At 40.2% G+C, this 21,374-nt stretch overlaps 1 protein-coding gene across 1 annotated transcript in view; it reads right to left on the bottom strand.

The window, feature by feature from the left end:
- Positions 1-21,374, bottom strand: part of sh3rf3 (SH3 domain containing ring finger 3) — an 88,845-nt gene that overhangs the window by 13,880 nt on the left and 53,591 nt on the right. Inside the window, exons 2-6 of the mRNA XM_022741160.1 lie at positions 17,021-17,296; positions 13,743-13,838; positions 5,157-5,465; positions 4,437-4,552; positions 1,388-1,558 (exon numbers count right to left, since the gene is read on the bottom strand). Of these exons, the coding sequence (XP_022596881.1) occupies positions 1,388-1,558; positions 4,437-4,552; positions 5,157-5,465; positions 13,743-13,838; positions 17,021-17,296 (968 nt within the window). The remainder of the gene's footprint in view (positions 1-1,387; positions 1,559-4,436; positions 4,553-5,156; positions 5,466-13,742; positions 13,839-17,020; positions 17,297-21,374) is intronic.

Raw genomic sequence — 21,374 nt, 5'->3', positions numbered from 1 at the left:
CTCACCCTTCGGCTGAGTATCCTTCAGTACCATATCTTTTCTCTTCATCTCCTCATTATCTTTCTTTACCTCATTTTTGCCTTTTCTCTTTTCTTTCTATCTGTTATCCTAAATCTCCTTTGCTTTCATTTTCTTTAACTGCATCAAGGAGCAGAATACAGATTAGATGAACAGCCACTGCAAATATTTTCATGCATACAAGAATAACGAGGGTAATTAAATTGCCAAATATGATTTCAGCACTCTCATTTTTCTGTTTTATTTGCTTTTAACAGCTATGAGTATCAGGATGCCAAAAGTAACAATGATGTGATGATGATCTACACTATGTGGTAGCCAAGCATTAGAAAGGCAGAGCCAGTATCAGCTGACTGCTGTTTTGTATTTTACATGGTATTTAAACCAAGTTTGTATTCAAATCAAATTCACACTCCCTTATAAAAGAAATGATTTTCCTTGTTCCACTTTGAATTAGTCAGCGAGGATACATTTAAAAATCATCTTTGCGATATTTAAATCCCCCGCAAAGCAAATTTTCCAGGAGGAAAAATAATAAAATTGGTTTAAACTGGGCTTTAAACATTTTTATATTCCATTGCATAAAAAGTGTTTTTTTCTCTTGTGCTCATTCACAGCAGCTTACAGCCCCCCCTGGTAAGGACTTTTCAGAATATGTTTCTGGTGCATTTGCTAGTGTGACCAAATAATTTTGGTAGTTTTGGTGGCCAGAGGATGTAAGTATAATCCTGACAAAGTGTGGGCACAATATAGAGGCTGAAGCAGGAAGAATTCATTATCACCACAAGGAATACAGCACCCGCAGATTGCACCTCAGCTGACTAAAGTCCCAATAATTGTTTTTAGGGTATGCGTCTGTGACAAGAGGCAGCCTGAGCACACAGAAAACACATGTGCAATTACATGCCATAACAAGAACCTAAATTGCACTGCTCAGCCTGAGCTGGATTCGCTTTTGCTGGAACCAGGAAATTACCATGAAAAATTACAATGACTGTGTTAGCGCTATCATCGCCTTTGTGTGAGGACAAAATTAGGGGCCTTTGTCTGATTGTACTGCATTTTTGGGATCACATGACCGAACCAAATACTAAACTGAGCAATAAATGGAGTAGAGGTTTGAACAGGACATGTGGCTGTAGGGATTTAACTTGGGTTCCCTGTGCTCATACTGTGGTCTCTCTAGCAATTCAGTCCCTTTTTCATCTTGGGCAAAGGAAGAGGTACTTCAAGCTTCATCACCAACTGCACACCCCTAATACGACTGCCACTTGCTTTTATCTGGATGTGGGGATGACATAATCCCTTGGGAGGGTGCATCACCACAACGCCCTTCACTCTTCTCATCCCCAAGCCTGAACTCACTAACCTGGACACAGGGGTGACGTAGTTTCCTGGGAAGACACCGGAGGCAGCGGTTCTCAGTGAGGTGCCTTTGAACCATCCGTCTTGACACTTCTCTGTCACCCGATACATCTCCCCTTTCCTAAGTTCAAGCTCGTCAGCCTTCTGGGGCTTGTAGGCGTATAGAGCCAGATATCTGGGGAACAAAAGCAACAGAAAAGTGTTAAAGTGAGTCAAATACTAAAAAAATTACCAACTTTTGGGCAAATTGGTGGTTTACCAATTATATCCCATTGGGCTTCTTCTTGGAAGCATGCATGTGGATTACTCCTGATCTACTGTACTATCACCAATGCAGAAATAAGTAAACATTACCAAAATATAAGGGTCTGAGCACCAAGCTATCTTTCAAAGTTTTTTCTCACATTTTATTTTTAGTTGACTAACTGTACAGCGCAGAAGATCAAAGAATAACAACCAGCAAACTGTTGATTCTCCACCAACTCCTTCATTAGACCTTTAGACAACATATAGATCTAATCAATCAGTAAGTGGACTCCAGTAGCATCTAAAATCTACTTCCACTATTTAAGCAGTAACAACAAAATTTCAGATGGGTTTTTTCATTAAGTGAGACTACCAGTTATGATGAGCTTATTTGCATACATTGTTATTGAGAATAAGCCAACAACATCAACAGCATAACTTAATGCACTTAAACACTTTAGTTATAGAACTCATAGTAGCAGTTACAATTCTCTTAGACAAAAAAATTAAGCGCATGACATTTTTATTGGTCTTTATTTTACCAGGCAAGTTATCTGAGAATACTTTCTCTTTTATATCATGATCTGTTATGAGTGAAGAAGAATGATGCCTTTGGCTATTTTTAAGTGTTGGTCTCCTTTAATATGTTCTGTCCAATGAACAATATTGTTCATATCTCAACTGACCAATTTCCAAAAAAAAAAAAACAATAATAATTATAAGAAGAAGAATAACAATTTATAAGATAAATGGTACAGCAAACCTACCATTACAAAAATCACATAATCACACACATAATCAGAATCAGAAAAAGGTTGGCTCACATAAAACCCGAGTAGCATTAATGTTTTAATGATGCAGTGTAGCTTGCGATTTTTTAAAACATTTTTAAAATTAAATTCTTAAGGAGAGTTAAAGTTATTTCTCTCTGAGGCAGTAATGTGATTTTCCTTCCCAAACAGTCTGGTATGCCGTGAATGGGTGCCTAATCAATATGTCCTTGTAAACCTGCCTACAAACTGGTACATGGATAAATCTAGTATTTGCTTTACAAATATTTATTTACTTACTTAATAACTATGTCTATGTATTCAGTGTTGTGTATTGCATCTGTGTTAACATATAAATGAGTTTCCGGTTCTGTCGCTGGGAGACATTCATAGTATGTAGTGCCAGACTCCAACAGAAGACGATAAGACCACAGAGTAAACAAGCCCTATGTGTGCTGCCTCCCCCGTTGTCATGGTAACAGATGTGGGGACCGTCTCCCGTCTCCCCATGGCAACAGGAATAGTTGCCAGGTCAAGATGGAAACGTCCGACCTCATCAGTAGGACAAACCCGCTCCGGACGTACGCGTGTGTGTGTGTGTGTGTGTGTGTTTTTTGTATGTGTTTGTTTGTGTGTGTGTGTGGGTGTGTGCATATCTGTGTGTGTTTGTGCCTACAGCGCTACTTTAATAAGACCACAGATTTTATTAAATCTGACACAGTTGCTGTATTTGACTCACATCCTGCAGGTGGGACACCAGTTAATAGTGAACAGCATATACACACATTTGTACTTCCTCATTGGCAGGATTCCCCTTGCCTAATCCATAAACTTAATTCTAACCTTGGAAGAAAGAAGGACTGAGCAAATGTCCTCACTTTCCACAAATACCAAAAAATATCTACACTCTTAAGGTAGAAGAGAAGTACAAGGTCAGAAGCACACACTCACTTTGAAGATACCCGCATCTTTCTGGCAGTTACCTGGTAGATTAATTACAAGGTAAATTATAGAACAGTCTTGCTCAGCGTTGGCACCTCACCAGCCATCTGGATATGACTAGTGAGGTTACATTTCCACAAGACTTTAATTGTGCTTGTGAGAGTGTGTCAGGTAGATTAATCCGTTCAAGAAATTATCAGCCAGTGTGAAGTTTGTGAAATCAGTAGCAAAGCCCCCAACTGTAGCCTATGCAACATTACTTTGTTTCTCCTGTGTGTGCATACCAAGTGTGTAGTGACTGAAGTAAATTTAAAAAATCTAGCACATTTTTAAAGAGATATTTTAGCTTGGTGCCCGAATTCCTAGTGGAACTTAAAAGGGTTTAAGATGCTGACCATGTAACTGAAACATCTTTGATTTAAGTTTTTTTTTGCACCTCTCTCTCCTTTTTTCTCCATCAGCTGTTACTGTCCACCATCAAAAAAAAGCAATTAATAAAAGTGAATGTAGTAAAGTTCTGTAGATTGCATTTGAATAATCTTCATAATGTAGCTGTAATTGTCAAATGTGTAACTGCCCAAATGTTCCTCTAATGTCCAGATGAATTTGGATGTGTGACCTCTGGAAAGCTGTTAGTAAAGACTACACGTCTCACTGTTCGTTGTTCATTTTTGAATAAAATAGTAACAACAGTATGTGATCAACTTTGTCTCCCAATGCTCATCTCTATGTAGGCACATCACATGCAGTAAAATGCATAGTATGGCTGTACTGTTGAAAGCCTTGTTATGAAACACTGATGTAAGCATCACACAACTGTGTGTGACTGTATTTTTCCTGTCTGAGGGGGATTTCATCCTTGACCAGTGGAGGAGTAAATGTGGTTGCAGAGGGTGGTGGAACACAGCCAATATCTCTGGGCACAAAAGTGGAAATATTTTTAACGCGGCTGGGAGGCAGGTTCTGAAATCATGCCATTGCATCTCAGGCACATATCAACGTTGTTCATAAAACACATAATGGGTGGGTGCGAGGAAGGACAAAAAACCCAGGTCGCAGGTGTGTTGAGCTGACAGCACCGTGAGGTGTACTCACATGTTGAGTGGCAGCTGCACCTTGGCATGGGCCAGCAGCTCAGAGGTTATGGATGCCACTTTGGGGGGCACCAGTACCCCTGCCGAGGAGGGAGAGGGACCTGGGGGAGATGCATCCTAAAGACACACAGATACATACAAACTGAGTAGTTTCCATTTAAAATAAATTATGTTTTGCAATATGTGCCTGCAGCCTTTCCAGCTTTTCAGTATGCATCTTGGGTATTATTCAGAGATGGAAAAAACACAATGAACCCAGGTGTAAATGCAACCAAAGGCAATACATGTAAAAGCAATGTGTCTCCATTTGACAGCTATTAAACAGAAGAATGATTTTACACTCATGGAACTGTCAGAGTAGGTGACTGGGGAGTAAGTTCATAACATAGAGAGGAAAAGAGTGACCAAAGTCAAATCTGGTTTACAAAATGTTCATGCATGTTTACCGTGTATGCTTAGAGCCCGACTAAGAAATCAACTACATAAAATGAAATTCAGTGCATTTACTCATGTGCTACACTTAAGTACAGCTCAGAGATACTTGTCCCACACATCTAGGTTTGATCAGCTTATAATATATAAAATAAAACCATCAAAATGAACCTAGTCTCATCAGCTAATATTTACATTTCTATATTTCTATGAATATTTCTAGACTGAGGTGACCTGAATACCACCACCACATATTACAATTCCAGTGTGTGTGTGTATGTGTGTGTACCTGGATGCGTGCAGCAGCCCTGGGGTCAGAGGAACTGATGAGCACTGGGTGTGAGATCTCCATGCTGTGTCTGTTGTTGAGCTGGGCGGCTCTCTGGCTGACGGATAGTGCCGTAAACGAATGCCGCTTCTTGGCGTTTTTCTTTCCTTCACCTCTCCGATGACCAGAGCCGTTACCATTTGACGGGGAAGCGCTGGGGGAGGGGCCAGGAGAGCAGGGGCCCAACGGGGCTGGCTCAGAACTTGGACCTGGAACGTTAGTTGGCGTAGGTTTGTCTATCTCCATTAGCTGCTTGGCTGTTTCATTTAACTGAGAGGAGAGGAGAGGAGAGGAGAGGAGAGGAGAGGAGAGGAGAGGAGAGGAGGAGGAGGGAAAGACAAGAGAAGTAGTTCAGGCGTTAGATTTCAGTCCTCAGTGGTTCACATACAAGATCATAACAAGTGTGTTTGTGTGGCCTTTCGTCTCTTGTTCTTGTTGGCAGCTTTTCAAACTAGGAGCATAACAATCATCACAACAGCTGGTCTAGTGAGACTCCCTCTGTGTAACACACACTCTCACTGTCTCTCTTTGTCAAACACACAGATACTTGAATAACCCACCGAAAGGTGAGCATCCCTTTTGCTTTCCAGGGTTTTTCTCTCTCTCCTCACTTTGGCTTCATTTCAGTTCATTCTTGGGTAAAAATCTGAGAAATTCCAAGTCACTATTTTAAGATAAACATTTATTTTTTTTACATCAGGACAGAACAGTGTTTGATGGAAATGCTGGTTTAAGACTGAAAGGATGACAGTAATTTGCTCACTTTTGAATCAGTTCCTCCAACTACTTTGTGCCAAATTTACCCATCAAAAGTCTAATTTCTCACCGTTGACTGATAATGCCAAATAATAGACACACCTTATTTCGGTTCTTATAAATCCCATGTTGCTTTTAAGGAATGCTACAGCAAACAAAAGGCCCATTTTAACCACACAAGCACAACAACAGGTGCTAAGTGGTAGATCTTGGGCACATGGACAGTGTGGGCGCCTCCAAGTGCACCTGCTATTTCAGTTCATGTAGGTGGAGCAGCACAAAGTGCAGAAGGGTTGGCTGGGATGGAATATAAATCGGAGGGTACGGTGATTAATACATTCATTCTCAGCCAGTCACGTTACTGCTTTAATCGCTCTGAAAATAGCTGTGCCAATCACGGTGACGCATGATGACAACAGCTCGACAAACGGAGAGTGTCTTCTTCAGAAAATGATATTGTTGTCTGCAAGGTGCAGAGCGGCATGATCTGAACGCGCAGCACCTCCTTATTTTTATTTTTACTGCGTCTCATAACATGACACATGATGTGTGACACAACAGCCAACCACATACCATTTCGACAGTAAAACACGAAATGCTTCTTTTGAAAGTTGGAAAGGAGACAACGACCCAGGTGAGCTGCTGTAATCTGACATCTCCCACTTAAACAGAACAGAGTCATAACAGACCAGTCTGCGGTGTGTGGTATTGTATGGGGTTACTTTGTAACAGCCTGCTGACTTTTGAACATGATTTACTAAAAGGTAAACACAGTGGACAGCCGTGTGCGTAATAAGCACTGTGCTCTGGCCACACTTGTCAAATCAGTTGGTACAGATTTATCAACATATGTGTCAGATGGCTGCAGGGATTTACTGAACCGGAGGAGAAGCTTTTCACATACAGTATAGAGCAGCTGCGGACAACAGATAATCACTCACTCATATTCATTTATAGATAAATACAGACTGAGTTACGGACGTTCCTGCTTTAAACAAAATTACATTCATATCTTTATGCCCATTTAAACACTTCTACTGGCTGTGGAGTGAGCGGTTAAAATGGTTCATTTACATTTTCCTGCATTATTCCATCGTTGCTGTGTGTTTGCACCAAGTATTTAGTTTGCTCTTGTTGATCACAATCACACAGGTGGCAGCAGATGGACGTTGCGCCAGACACAGACGTGGTTCTGAGACGTCTTTTCTCAGCGCAAAGTCTAAGACACATTTTCCACCAAAATGCCAACAACTTGCTTTGCTCTGCTTGATCTGAATGAACCTCCCAACTGTTCGCACCTCTCCTCCCACCTGTGCACCGCGCACTCTGTGCTTGGCACCAAAATACCAGTGTGCTCGCACTGGTTGTTGTGCTGCCATGAGAAAATACAGCCATGAATGTTTAACCTTTGCACGTTCATGTTGTTGATTGCAATGTTTCAGACTGAAGTCACTGTAAGCTCAGTATATAGGTGGACTTCCGAGGACGGTATCTTGAGATCTAGAATTTAAGAGTGAGAGCTTATGGATAGAGCAACATGATGAGGATTTGTGCAATAAACTGCACAATCTACAGAAGTAATTGGTGGGTGACTTGAAGATCTGCCATCATACCCTTTCTAACAAGGACCACAAAAGAAATAAGCTTTTAGCTTTATTCTGTTTTAATCCTCAACAGCTTTAATTACATGTCAGGGCTGTAGTCTTCTGTTTACCTTTAGTATTACTAAACATTCCTTCCAGCACAGAGTACGTAACTAGCTGTGTGTATCTAATGGTCTTTTTTCAACAGATATTTATTTGTGTGTTCATGTTCATTAGTGTTGTGTATCTCATGCTGTGAGGGGGTTAAGCTCAGCGACAGTTTGTATCCAGCTTGTTCAGATTTGCTAAATTCAAATTAAGTCATGCTAAAATACATTTTCAAAAAACTTCTTGAGTATCTTAAATTATGTATTATGTTTGAAACAGACATCACATGCAAATATAAAACATTTTTTAATAGAAATCTTTAGTCATGTATACTATAGGCACACTACATGGACACCTGAGGGAAAGCTATTACATTTGTGAGATATCCTGGGTCATGAAGCTTGGTCTTTAAAAACAGGCCTGCGCGCGCGCGCGCGCACACACACACACACACACACACACACACACAGAGAGGCCAGTATTTAACAGGGACACATGAACTAATACAATGACAGACAACATCAGCTTCAGCCCTCCAACAAATTTACATCGCAATCATGTCTGCTTAACGTGACCTCAAACTCCTGAACAATCCCTGGAGAGAAAGTCAAGCGTTTCTGTCTCTCTCCATGTGTGTGCGTGTGTGTGAGAGAGAGCGTACAGGACTGACCTGTCTCAGCTCAGTGTTGGTGATGTTGCATTTCCATATTAATAGATATGCTAATCAAATCCAAATCATATGCTAATGAGCTTGATGGATTGATGCTGCAGATATAACTCAGTTTGCTCTCATGAGGCAGAATAGAGGACACAAACACACGCACACACACACACACACACACACACACACACACACACACACACACACACACACACACACACACACACACACACACACAAAAGGAAAGTCAGGCAACACACTTGTGCACTCAAAAACTTAACTCCAGTAACTTTTACCCGTATGTGCCTCCACATACCAACATACAGTACATAGTTGCCCGTCACACACAAACAGTCACACTCACACTGCTGTGTCACTTTCTCTTTAACTACCAATGCTTCAGTGCCCGGTCATGCTGCAGTAAAGGAGATAAGGGAGAGGGAGAGAGAGAGAGAGAGATGTTGTTGATAGAGACAATTCTTCTTTCGGAGCTTTTGGCCGAATGAAATCTCCAAGGTCATCTATTATGTGTTGAGCTAACTGTACTCTGTGTACTCTACGTCTTTTGGAGGGTGAGTGCTCTCCAGGTAATACTGAGGCTCGAGCTGATGAGCTGATTTCTGCACTGCGAAAAGGGTCAGCCAGCAAGATACATGCATGCCTATGCACACAGCCATACACACACATACCCAGTGGCAGGTGTGTGCCTACTCCCTTCTGCTGCAGAGGCCGTGGAACAGATAAAGTGAGTGAGAAAGAAAGATAGAAAGATAGAAAGTGGGAAAGACAGTGGTGTACTTATTGTTATAATGTGTGACCCAAACTCATACCAAACCTGTCAATTACAAAACAAACCTAAACAAGTCTGTCCCAAACTAATCACCTGTTTACATGAATCAACCTCACTTATGCCAAACATCCACACTCAACTCAAACTCACCTACACTGACCTCACATCCTCCTGAACCCACACTGGATTTTACAACAGCGATCCTAAACTTATACAACACAATCCAACCCACTCAGCACACCCACTCAAAGTCAAGTTTGATACATGTGTATGTCAAAACAACATAAATCCACTCGTGTAAAGGGTTGAAATGTGCATTAAAATGAGGTACCTCTATAAATTTTTATTTTCATTCCTAGATTATCCTAGCAGAGGCCAGTAACATTTGCATATAAATATCAACGCTGTGTTTACTTTCTTCACCTACAAAGACGAAAATGAAGAGACTGCATCAATCAAAGCTCAGCTTTGACTAGGGAAGAGATATGGGGCAAGATGAGACAGAGAGAAAAACAAAGAGAGAAGGTGACGGAGATGAGAGAGGAAGAGCAGGTACTGCCCACTGTGCCCAGGATAGGATTAGCATCATGTCTCTGTGCTTTTCAATACAAACAAAAACTAACTGACCTGATCACATTAAAACAATGTAGGAATTATTACCAAAGAGACATATGTTCTATTAAGTGGCGCCTATAGACGTACTGTAACAACAACACAAGGCAACACGTTTTTATAATTCAAGTCCAAAATGATACAACTCAAACACAAAGATGAAATAAAGTAAGTGTTGTCTTCTGTATTTACAGATTGTAGTGTGGATCATTCATTGCCACATTTAAAGGTTCTGTAAAAGAGATTTTAAACAATAATATAGCAGCAAACAACTATTTCCTACTATTTTGTAGAACAATGTTTTTACCTAAAAAGAAACAGATAAGACCAGAGCACAAGCGGACTGCCCGTGGGGACAAGCGGTTCAAAACACCGTCATCAAACATCCATCAGTGTCATTTGTATGGCCCGTCCCATCAGGTAAGTCCAAGGCTGAATTTCTGGTTACAGTAGGCATTATAATGTTAGCTGACTTGCTGTTACCGATATTATGAATTTGTTTGGCAAATGTTGCTAATGCTAGCTAGCTTACTGCCTGCATTGCTGTGGAACATATCACAGCAGTGTTAGCATGGGCTAATGGTTGTGGCTAGATCGTTTTTTCTTGGCTCTCATGTGCACAGCATAACTTTATTCAGTTGTACTTCTTGTTGTGTGTTTCGTTGATGAGGCTGGATTGTTTAAAGAACCTTTAACCTCATGTATTACAGCTTCACAGATAATATATGTTGCTGCCCACTGACATGGTTTTAAAGCTATTTTTATCCATTTTTTCCTTCCAAATGTCTTAAAATGCATATATGTAGATCAGGGCCTCAAAAACCCTCTGGCAAACTCAGTTTTTGGACCTTGGTATTTCTAAAACCCTGCCGACAGCCATAATTTCAGTCACAGTTCATTATACAATGAGAACAAGAAAGCCATATTACTCTGCCCACTACACTGACCAAGGATAACTATATTACAGTATTTAACTATTTAAAAAAATCAAATAAGACCTCAGTGGAATCATGTTTTATTTGCAGAGTTAAGGTAAATTAGTTTTAAAAAGTACAGCATAGAAGTAGCATAATAAAACTTAAAGGCACAATCTAGAGATATACAAAGCAGATAGCCATAGTATCAAAACTGAAAACTCAGGATTAGTCTCTCACACTGATTGACTGGTCTTAATACATATAGTTATATTAAACAGTAACTTAGTCTAAGTCATTAAACTTTTGATGTTGATGCTGCTGAGGGTTGATTTTCCTGTCAGTAAAACTGATCAAAACACTGAAGACAAATAATCATGTTTCAAAACTTATTACATGAGAAACATTATGTAGAAAACTGTATAATATTGTACATTGCTTATAATGTACAATAAAACAGACTACTTGGTATTACTGTTTCAGTATAAGATGCTGAAAATGACTTTCAGTAACACCTTTATGAGTCCAGCTTGTTTGAAATCCTCAGTAACAAGTAACAAGATGTTGATGATGGACCTGAAGCTGATTCACTCTCTGTAGTTGTTTATCAAACTGAACACAATGGTGCTTTGTTTGTCAGCAAACCAACTATTATAATATTAGCTAACTAGCCAAATTACACACTAATATTAAATCATTCTGATACACTGTGAGCACGCTCTGTTCACGAGAACGATTCTTGATACATTTGGTCTCAATGTCCGCTGCAAAGACAGCAGTATCCTCTTCATATGTAGTGACTGCCAATCACTTCACACACACTCCATATAATTTTGACTTTTTTGATGGCATCCGTATAATCTGCAAACCCCTCATCTCCAATCTGTGTTTTCAGACTGCCAAATATTAACACAAGCTGTCTGCATTCACATCCGAGCTCTGAGACAACAGCCATAAGAGGTACTTCATATCCAGTGAGACACACACACAAATACACACACACATACACAAATACACACACACATACACACAGTTCAGAAGAAGTCCAGCTGGGTCCCCCTCATTAGCTTGTCACTGCACACACACACACACACACACACACATACACTCACGCACGCACGCGCATGCTCCTGCACCCCTGCTGTGTCAGAGTGATGGAGAGGTCTAAATTATTGATGCATCTCTATTTAATAGGAACCCCCGTGTCTGTGTGTTGTGTTTGTGCTGACTTTTCTCATCTTATGGCTTTATCATCATTACCTAAGAGAGCCGTTTGGTCAACCAGTTCACTTCGGGGACATGATTGGATAACCAAGACTCCAAGGCTGGGTTTGCAGCCATATGTAAGCTCCAAACCCAGACAGAGAGAAAGAGTGTAGAGAGGACAGCATGATTCGAGGTAAGCATGATTTTATGTGTACATCCGTATAGATGTGGATATTAACACATGCGTTTTGTTGTATAATTGAGTGTTTGTTCTCCTAATAGCAGATGAAAAGCAATATAATGTTTAAAACCAGCAGGAAGGATGAGTCATCCCATTAGTCTCTCTGTCTCTAGTCTCTACATCAATGAATTTTCTAAGATGCAGTGCATGAATACACAGTTTGTACACTGGATCTGACCTTATGATAGTCTTGTTGTCTTGATAAACACACACAAACAAATGCACAGTGGTACTTCCCAGTGTGGGTGAAGCTCCTGTCTGTTTGAAAGTTTCATCATTTGTTTTTGGTGTCAGGGCCGCAAGAGAATTGGTTTGTTCACAAATTTGTGGTGATGGAGAGAGAAGAGAAGCCTTAACAACAGCAAGAAAGAAGTATTTACACATCATCCTTCCAGTTTCCACCAATGGCTTTTTTTACCATGGCTTAAAAAGCCCTAAATGTGATCCAGAGCAAATTGTGCATGAGGATTAAAGTAAACTATATCCCAGTCTTGACAGGCATAGCGCTATGAAAGAAGGTAAAATGTTTGGGGAGTTGGGGTTTTTTAATCCTTTTACCGAGAGGAAATCCCTTAAAGAAACTTCAGTTACAAACAGCATTGCTATTGCAATTTGCATTTCTGGGGCAATTAAATGTTTATTCCAACAGATCAAATATACAGACGACACCATATAAAAACATAATGTGGGGCCACAGTGGAGTCTAACAAAAATCCCATCATGTTTGACACCAAATAATGAACACGCAGTAAACCTGTGGTTTGCATGAAATTCCAATATCTATGCATGTACCCTCCGTTCATACTAAAATTGGAGAGTGTTCCAACTCCACTTAACCCAGGTCAGTAAGACATTTTTAAAAGCAGGTCAAACAGTGCAGAGAAACCCATTTAGACCAACTTCAAACACAGTCACTGTGTCATCTAAAAGGCCTACAGAGTAAGAGCAGTAGAAGCAGACGTGAAAGGCTGGAAATAGAAAGAAAAGAATGGTGATGAAAACAGTTAATCAAAATCACAAAAAGTGAAGGGCCTTGTTACTATCTAATGATCCAGTCATTGTAACCATGTCCTCTCTTACAGCTTGACCTCAAATTGAGGCTCAAAGTGTCCCTCCTCTCAGCACAGGTGGTTCTTAGGCTGGTGTCAGCAAATAATAAATAATGCAATAGTTACCAATGAAGCTGTTTTCACCATTTATCAAAAAAGTTTTGGTTTATAGCAGGAGTACCTCTGGTAACACCATGTGCATGTAAAACTGACTCAGAATACCATTACGTTCAAATATATTTGAAACCAGTTAGCATTGATTTATTATTTGACTGTATTTTGTTTTTAGAACATGACTTTTTCATTGGTAACTCCTGTGAATGACAAGGAAACCAAACAGGACGGATATCCTACATTTTTGTCACACTTTCAGTGGATATCATCAAAGCTGTGGTAAAGCCTCTACTTATACGAAGAAAACATTTCCCTCGTTTCTCATCAAAGTACACAGGATGTACTTCACCCTAGAAGAAACTAAAGGTTTTCTGTGTCTCCAAATTAGCTGAATGATAAAAGAAAATACTGTAATACAGGTGTTGTCCTGTAACATCACATTTACAGCTCCTTCCGTAATAACTTGATATGTGAGTGTTGTGAGTGTGTGTGTATGTTCGTCTGTGTGTTTACCTCCACATAAAGAATAGGGAAGATACCAATCTTGTCTCCCAGCATGCCCTCTGCCCAGTTCTCGTCCACTCGCCTGATTACTGTCAGTACCTCATCCTGGAGAGAGAGGAAATGATTGAGACCACGCACAAACAAAATGTTTTATTTTGTCTGCCTTTAAAAACAAAGGAACAAATAAATAAATAAATGTAATTCTTACGCATTAACCAGTTTTGGATCAGAACGTGGTCAAAACAGAAAGCATCTTTGAAAGTGCATGTTTGGTGTCCAATAGACTTCTTATGTTCAGATCTCTTCTACATTGGTCAAATTAAATCAGCTCCAGGTAAAACTTTCATCATTCTGATGTGCCTCTGTTCGACTGCCAAACCAAGAAATGATGCCAAGGGTTAAAAAAAAAAAAAAAAAAAAAACCACACTGATGTTGTTTCACGTTGCAGCCCATTAACTCCAACACTTTTCGAAGGCATACAAACATTTTTAGATTAATAGGAAGTTACTGGTTCAGTTCATTTCAGTTGGTTTCATTTCAAATGTTAATCAATTACCAGTTTCTCAGTTCAGTTCATGACAGACATCGCTGCTCATTCTTCCTGTACACAGACCCACTGCGTACTGTTGCATTCAAGGATATTAAGAAGCAGCATCATCTCTTTCGATATTTGTGTCCTTGTTCTGCATAGGTTTGTTGCAGTAGTGTGAAATCTGAGCTAAAACTGGTTTGGTGAAAATCAAACTGTGGAAAAATGAAAGGACTCCTTGCAAAATTTTTATATACTAAGGTGAATATAGAATAATCAGTTTTTTTGCAAAGAGATATTTACTGAGACTCTGTATAGACTTTAGTACGGCAACCCAAAGAAACACTGGCATTGATCAGCTAAGCTATTAGCAATCAGCTGATTTATAATATTAAAAACACACTGTCAAATGTCAGTCATGTCTCCTGGATACAATATCAGTACTGTGTCACCTTGCAAAGTGGGCATATGTTAGGATGTCTATATGCTTACTTATGCCTATACACAGATGATATAATATTCTCTGCAACATTATATCCATCACACATGGGAAAATATTATGACCCTTGTTCTCTCACACACACACACACACACACACACACACACACACACACACACACACACACACACACAGACCTCATCATGAAAGTATTTTTCCCTCTGCTGCTCCTCTCCTCATGTAAATATGAGGGTCTTGGTTAGGCCATTAGGGATGGCAGCGATAATGCTGGTAAATGACTGTGTATTAGTCATACTGAGTAATTACCTCTCACACTGAGAAAACAATATCACGCACACTTGTTCTGCATGACAACATGCATGCAACACAGCACAAGGTTCATGCGTCTCTGTGTGAGAGTATGGCTTCGTATAATCCTCAGTCATTAACCTGTTGATTAGTTTAGCCCCAAAACACAAAATAACGTCAACTACAGACGCCTAATCATTATCTGTTTATCTGGATGTAGAGGGCAGTGTGTTTGTGACCATTGCAGTGATCAGACTGAAAAGATCTACAGTGAATTGTATAGTACAATGAGTGTAATTTAACGATCTTTCTCTCTCCCTGTTCACAGACACATTTAGTGCAGAGACAGAGTGGTTGTGTCAAGCGTTGAACTGTAGCATAAATGAACCTGTGTAACAGCAGGAACAAAATGATAAGGTCTGAGGAACGGGACAGTACAGGGAATACAAATTGCTCTTTACACCAGGACTGAGTGTCTTCTTTCATCTTGTCTTTGTCTCTTCATCTCCATCCTTCTCAAAGTATAATTTCAGTGATACAAGTGACTAATGGGGCTTGAAACGTCAACTACTCACGTCATCCACCTCATGTATAACAATGATAGAGGTCTGGTCGCGTTCAAAATTTTGGTCTCAGTCTGAAACAATCCATGGAATACCTACTGAGATGTGACTTGTGTAAATTAATTTTCACAAACAGAAAGAGAAGGGATGTGAAGTTTGTCACACCGAGGATAATTAGTCCTACTCCTAAAGGCAGTCAACCTTTACAGATCCAAATAGAGAGAGAAACCAAAACTGGCAGCAGCATGATGCTCTACTAATAAACAAGCAGCCTTGTTATGTCAGAAAGAGCATAAATACATGTCCTCTCCAGTTCTCCAGTTCACACTTTCCATCTTCTGTCAAAAAACACAATTTTCTCCTGCCATGATGATGATACGCTGCATGATTAGATCTGAGAGTTTGTTCCTTCCAGCATTAGACATACAAACATCCAGTGTTGACACACAGACCTGAGATCTGTACAAATACAGCAGGACCCTACCTGACTTCATTTGACTGAATATAATTTGGACCTGGCCAAAATTGAGTCCTGGATTGCGGTTTCGGTTACTAGGAACCATGTAGAAACTATTTACAGCCATGTTGTTTAAAAACGCCAAGTCCTCATGTAGACTGGTTGCTCTTGGGAAACTTTTGCAGGCAGCAGCTGCTGCTGTATATTATCTCCACCCTTGAAATACCTAATATCAGACCCACCAACTATATCAGACCAACTTCAGCCACTGAAGTTTTAACAATACACAAAATCAGAAACACTGTGAATCAGGTAGAATAAACCAAAACAACACATCAGTATAAGAACAGCTTGATGAAGCTGTAAACATATACTCATCTGATTTCCAGAGTTATTCCTGCTGTTTGAGTTTTCTTTTGTAGCCACTGAAAAACTATTTTAGCTGACAACAGGTCTGTCTGGTGACGTTCATGTTAATGTATTATACTTATAGTCCATAACACATATATTACCACATTATGTCAAACAATCTGAAGAATGTCAGTAAAGAGTAGCGGTATTTTAAAAGCAGTGGATCTCTCACTACCTTGGATGTGAAGTCCAGTCACAAATGTTCAAGCAAAATGTGGAGTTAAAGGTGAAAACTCGAGTGTGTGTGGGAAGGCACCATGCAGAGCTCAGCAGCTGTCGTGTACTTTTTTACCCTGTTTAAAATGGCTCTGGTTTACATCTGAAGAGAAGAGTCAGTACTAATAAATTATTAGTGTCCTACAAAGACCCAGCCTGGTTTAACACCACAGATAAGTGTTTGCTGCTACTTTGGTATTTATGCTGTTGTAAATTCTGCGTACATCCATTCCTCAAATCTCTATACTGATTCATCCATGCAGCCTGTCCATATTTCTATGTTACTATATTTGTTCTGTCTGATGTAAAAATAGTGTCCTCAGGAGAGTAGAGAGTGTGTACAGGGCGTGTGTGTGTGTTACCTTGCTGAAGGCCAGACAGTCTTTATCCTGATCTTTGTCTTTGACCTCAAAGTCGTACAGTGCTTTGCCCTGGGGTGGAGTCTGACTCAGGGGACGCAACAACTGGATGTAACTCGCAGGCAAGAAACCATGGCAGCCGTTGAGCTCGCCATGGTACCAGTTGTCATCCACCTTGCGTCGCAGGATGATGATGTCACCCTTGGAAAACTGGAGATCGCCTGGTTCTTTTCCCTCGTAGGAGTAGAGGGCCTTACCACAAGGCAGAGCTGGGATATTCTGAAAAACATACACACATACAAAGACTTATTGTACAAGCAAAACACTTTTTAATACCTTGGTGTGGAGACAGTGAAGAGGTTCAGACATCACTGGTAAGTACAGGCTTAGCTGCAATGTTTCAAATTTAATGATGTTGGTAGCTCTTCAAGGTTCTTATGAAACCGTCTGAGAATGAAAAAGATCATTCTCATATCCACACTAAAACCATAACCTGTATGATTAGTAATCAGAACACAAGACATAAAGGAATAGGGACCACTGGGTTAGAGAATTCACATGCTGCTGTTTTGGAGACACTTGTGTTTTGCTCCTGAATTTCAACTTGCTGTTTCCTGTGGGCAGAGCAGATTACCTGCCTGTTATTTTAAACTACACTAGAAAACAGGAGAACAGGAAGTTCTTCTGCACTGCTGCCCCACATAGTGATTAACATAAAAGGTTAGGTGACAGGTGTATTTTTACATACAAATCTTGCATAGAGCAGCATTAAGTGCATTTTGAAACCTCTACGGAGAAGTAAAAGCATTGCTGTCAAGCATTAGTGCCACTGTGTCCAAATGATGCCAGATAACTACACCTCGTAAACCTTGGGGTTGACAATTTCCTGAGTTGACTGTGAACGGCTGTTTCATTATATTCCTTCTATTAAGGGGCTGGAAAATGTGCCTTTGTGCCATAGCTGGAAAAACTTGGTTCCAAGTCTGTTATGTGACAGTAAAAAACAGACCTTATCTGACTTTTGTACTGTTGTGTCTGTTTGTATTGTTCTCAACTCTCATTTTTACATTTGTGGTGCCCCATATTAGAAGGATGGTTCAAATGAGGCAGTGACTCCTGCAGTGATCAGTAAATTAATTGGGGAAAAAAACAGCCCAGGGGGCAAACTGGTTTTGTAGCAACTCACAACAGTGGAAAATCCAATATATTGCTCTGGAGGCAAATTTGTAGAGCATGGATAGTTGGATATGTGCTCCAAGTTTCATTTTATTCCCCTCAGCAGTATGTGAGATATGACTGGTTATTAAAATGTTTGCCAGGTAATTGCTGCTCCCACCTTGGGCAAAACACAGTAATTTTGAAAATGCCAGAGTGGCGTGATGCATGACTCCCTGGAGTTTCATCAAAATCAGCTCCACAGTGTCTCACTTATCACAAGTCAAGGGCAGACACATGCTGACCCATTTACCCCACCCAAACTGATTTCTTACATGATGCCATACTTGTGCGGAAAGTATCAAAATGATGCATTGAACTCAGTTCATGTTAAAGGTCTATTAACAACCAGTTCAGTGCCAGTTTTCAGTTTACTGCTCATTAACAGTGATTGCTGGACAGTGATTGTCCAATAGCTCAGCAATCCTAATTACACAGCAGGCTTGTAAAGCACTACGGTAGAGACCCAATTAAGTCTGCATAATGCGTTTGCTAAGTTCAACCCCATTCATTTTCTATGGGATATGAGTCAGTCGCTGGTAAGGCAACCTCCTTGCTGGCTTGTGAGTGTTGTGATAAGTGAGGAGTGCGATGTTGCACGATTTGTTCACTTCCAGTGGGTTTTCTCCCCTCTATCTCCAAATGTTGAAGTGGTGTGTACAGGGCTGTAACTATACTTGGCACAGAGCGGGTTTGCCTGCTCTAACCTGAACTGTGAGCATTAGCATTAGCATTATAGCTTGCTACTGTACAGAAATGATTGATAAGTACTTACAAGGTCAAAGAGGATATCATTAACTAACTATTACATTAGTTATGGGGTCATTTCCATGTCTACTACATGGATCATCAAGCGTTAACATCGTTGACTTTGTCTCTGGCATACAAAGCTTTAGCCGCAGTCTTTTAGCATTAAGATCCTTTGTACAAGATTCTCTCTTTGAAATAAGTCTGTTTGAAACATTAACAAGTCAGCCAGAGAGGACATTTACAACATTATCTGAGTTTGTTAGCTTGCTACAGCTCATGAAATTCTGTTAGCGGCTGCTGTCATTTCAGGTGAAAAAACTGAAGTTGCGAAGCCTGCGTTTGTCCACCTCTGTCTGAAATCAAGGTACCATTGTTTCAAAATTTGTTTCAAAAGGATTTCAACTTTGTCAGACATTGCAACGATAACTTAAGGTGAGTGGGGCATCAATGAACATGCACTTGCATCAAACTGGATCAATTTCATTATATAAGATGGAATCAGTGTGTATCTTTTTTTCTAATGAAAAGGCCCCAATCTACCGCCAGATGACATAAAAACGGAGACAGACATTCAGCAAATGTGTGTTCAGCACACATTTTAAATACCGCACATTTTCCTGAAGGAGACAGGTATTAATAGGGAATTTATCTTAAAGAAGATCAAGGTAAACAAACAGCAGCGGTAACACAAGAGAGGATGTATGAAAGAAAAATGTCTTTTCTTCACCTCTTCACAGAGAAAGTGTTTACAATAGCACTAACAGATACACACTTTTGAGGACACACACACTTTTTATATACTCACATACAGACTGATTCTCCCTAGATGCTACACTGAAGAGAACAGCCTGAGGCACCACTGCCTGACTGTACTGGGATCAGTGGTGATGCAATAAGAGGAAACACACACATATACACGTACGTACGCACAAACAACAATAACAACAACAGATAACAAAACAAAAAAAAAACACAGCACTACTGTGGGCTTTACTATTACTCTTGCTACTAGTGATATTTATTACAATTAATATGAATAAAACTGCAACTTCTAAGTTCTGTTCCCAGCAGGAAAAAAAGCCTCATTCAAAAATCCCAGTCCCATTTATAACTAGGCTAATAACAACAAACTAGAGACCATCTTGCAATGGGGTCACACCAACTGTGACGCTGGACAATATGTTGATATTCCGACCCATGAGAACTCAGTAGTTATTACTAAATTATTGCATAAGAACTCAGTACTCATGGGTCAGACCACATTCATCTATGTATCCATCCACACAACACAAACTACACACCTGTGAAGTTTCGGCATGGATTCTGACGCTATTGTAGTGACAAAATCTATCCACAGACAGACAGACATACAAACACCTGCCAAAGTAGTCATAACTTCTGCCCAGATAATGTTCACAGGTAACATTTTTTGTGAGTGAAGAAGGTGCTACATTTTTGTTCCACAGAGTGGTTGATGGGTTGTCACGCAAGACTGTGGCCTAACAAAGCGCAGGACTTTAACATTAGATACCATGGATGGCATCTGAGTTCCACCTGTGGTTTAAGGCAACAAAAGCACTTTGGATAACAGTAGGAAAAGATTGTAGTTTCAGTTAAATGCCACTAAAGTAAAGACCAACTTTCCCTAACCTTAACCACTTGCTGTGGGTGCCTGAACATAACCATGTTGAGCAGCAACCTTAACTCCCTCTATTGTGCTGCTGGGGTTTGTTTGAATGAGGCCATCAGCAGCAGCTCCACCGGAACAGCTGGGAGTGAAATCCCCACCAAAAGAAAAGGTAACCTCCTAAAGGCTGCTGGAGGGCCTAATCAGGGAGCTGCTGCAGTTTGCTGCTCGATGCCGGGGGAAAGGGAGGTCGCTACGCTCTGTCTCCTGAAGGCATCATCTAAAACTGGGGACAGACTGCTGTCTAACTCTTCTCTGAGCCTGGGGCAGGCAGGTCAAGCTGCATGTAGGAGGCCTCTATTTCAAAACTAGAAAACATCCCACCTCAATCTAAATGATGTTGTTTGTGTGCTTTTCTAGGTATAACCCTATCCCTAACTGATTAATGTGCACCACTAGTGGTGTCACTCTCAACCACACATAATGGGCCTTTTAACAATCAACAGATGCCTTCAGCCTTCAGGTTTCAAATGGAAACATTCTTCTTCTATGGGTTGAAATGTCAATTATTGCTACATAAGACATAGGCGAGAGACAACATATTGCCACTTTAGTGGAATGTTGGCTGTTCAAATATAAAATAAAATAAGACAATATTACACCTTAGATTTTAGGGGAAAGAGACATTTGTGAGACTTAAAAGATGAGCTGAAATGACAAATACAAAATTTAATAGTGCATGTACTTTCTCCTCTTTCCTGTCTC

The sequence above is a fragment of the Seriola dumerili genome, unplaced genomic scaffold (genome assembly GCF_002260705.1).
Source record: "Seriola dumerili isolate Sdu_G_001 unplaced genomic scaffold, Sdu_1.0 BDQW01000052.1, whole genome shotgun sequence".
Lineage (NCBI taxonomy): Eukaryota > Metazoa > Chordata > Actinopteri > Carangiformes > Carangidae > Seriola > Seriola dumerili.
Note: the sequence above shows the minus strand (reverse complement) of the source record. Positions and strands in the feature narration are given on the sequence as shown.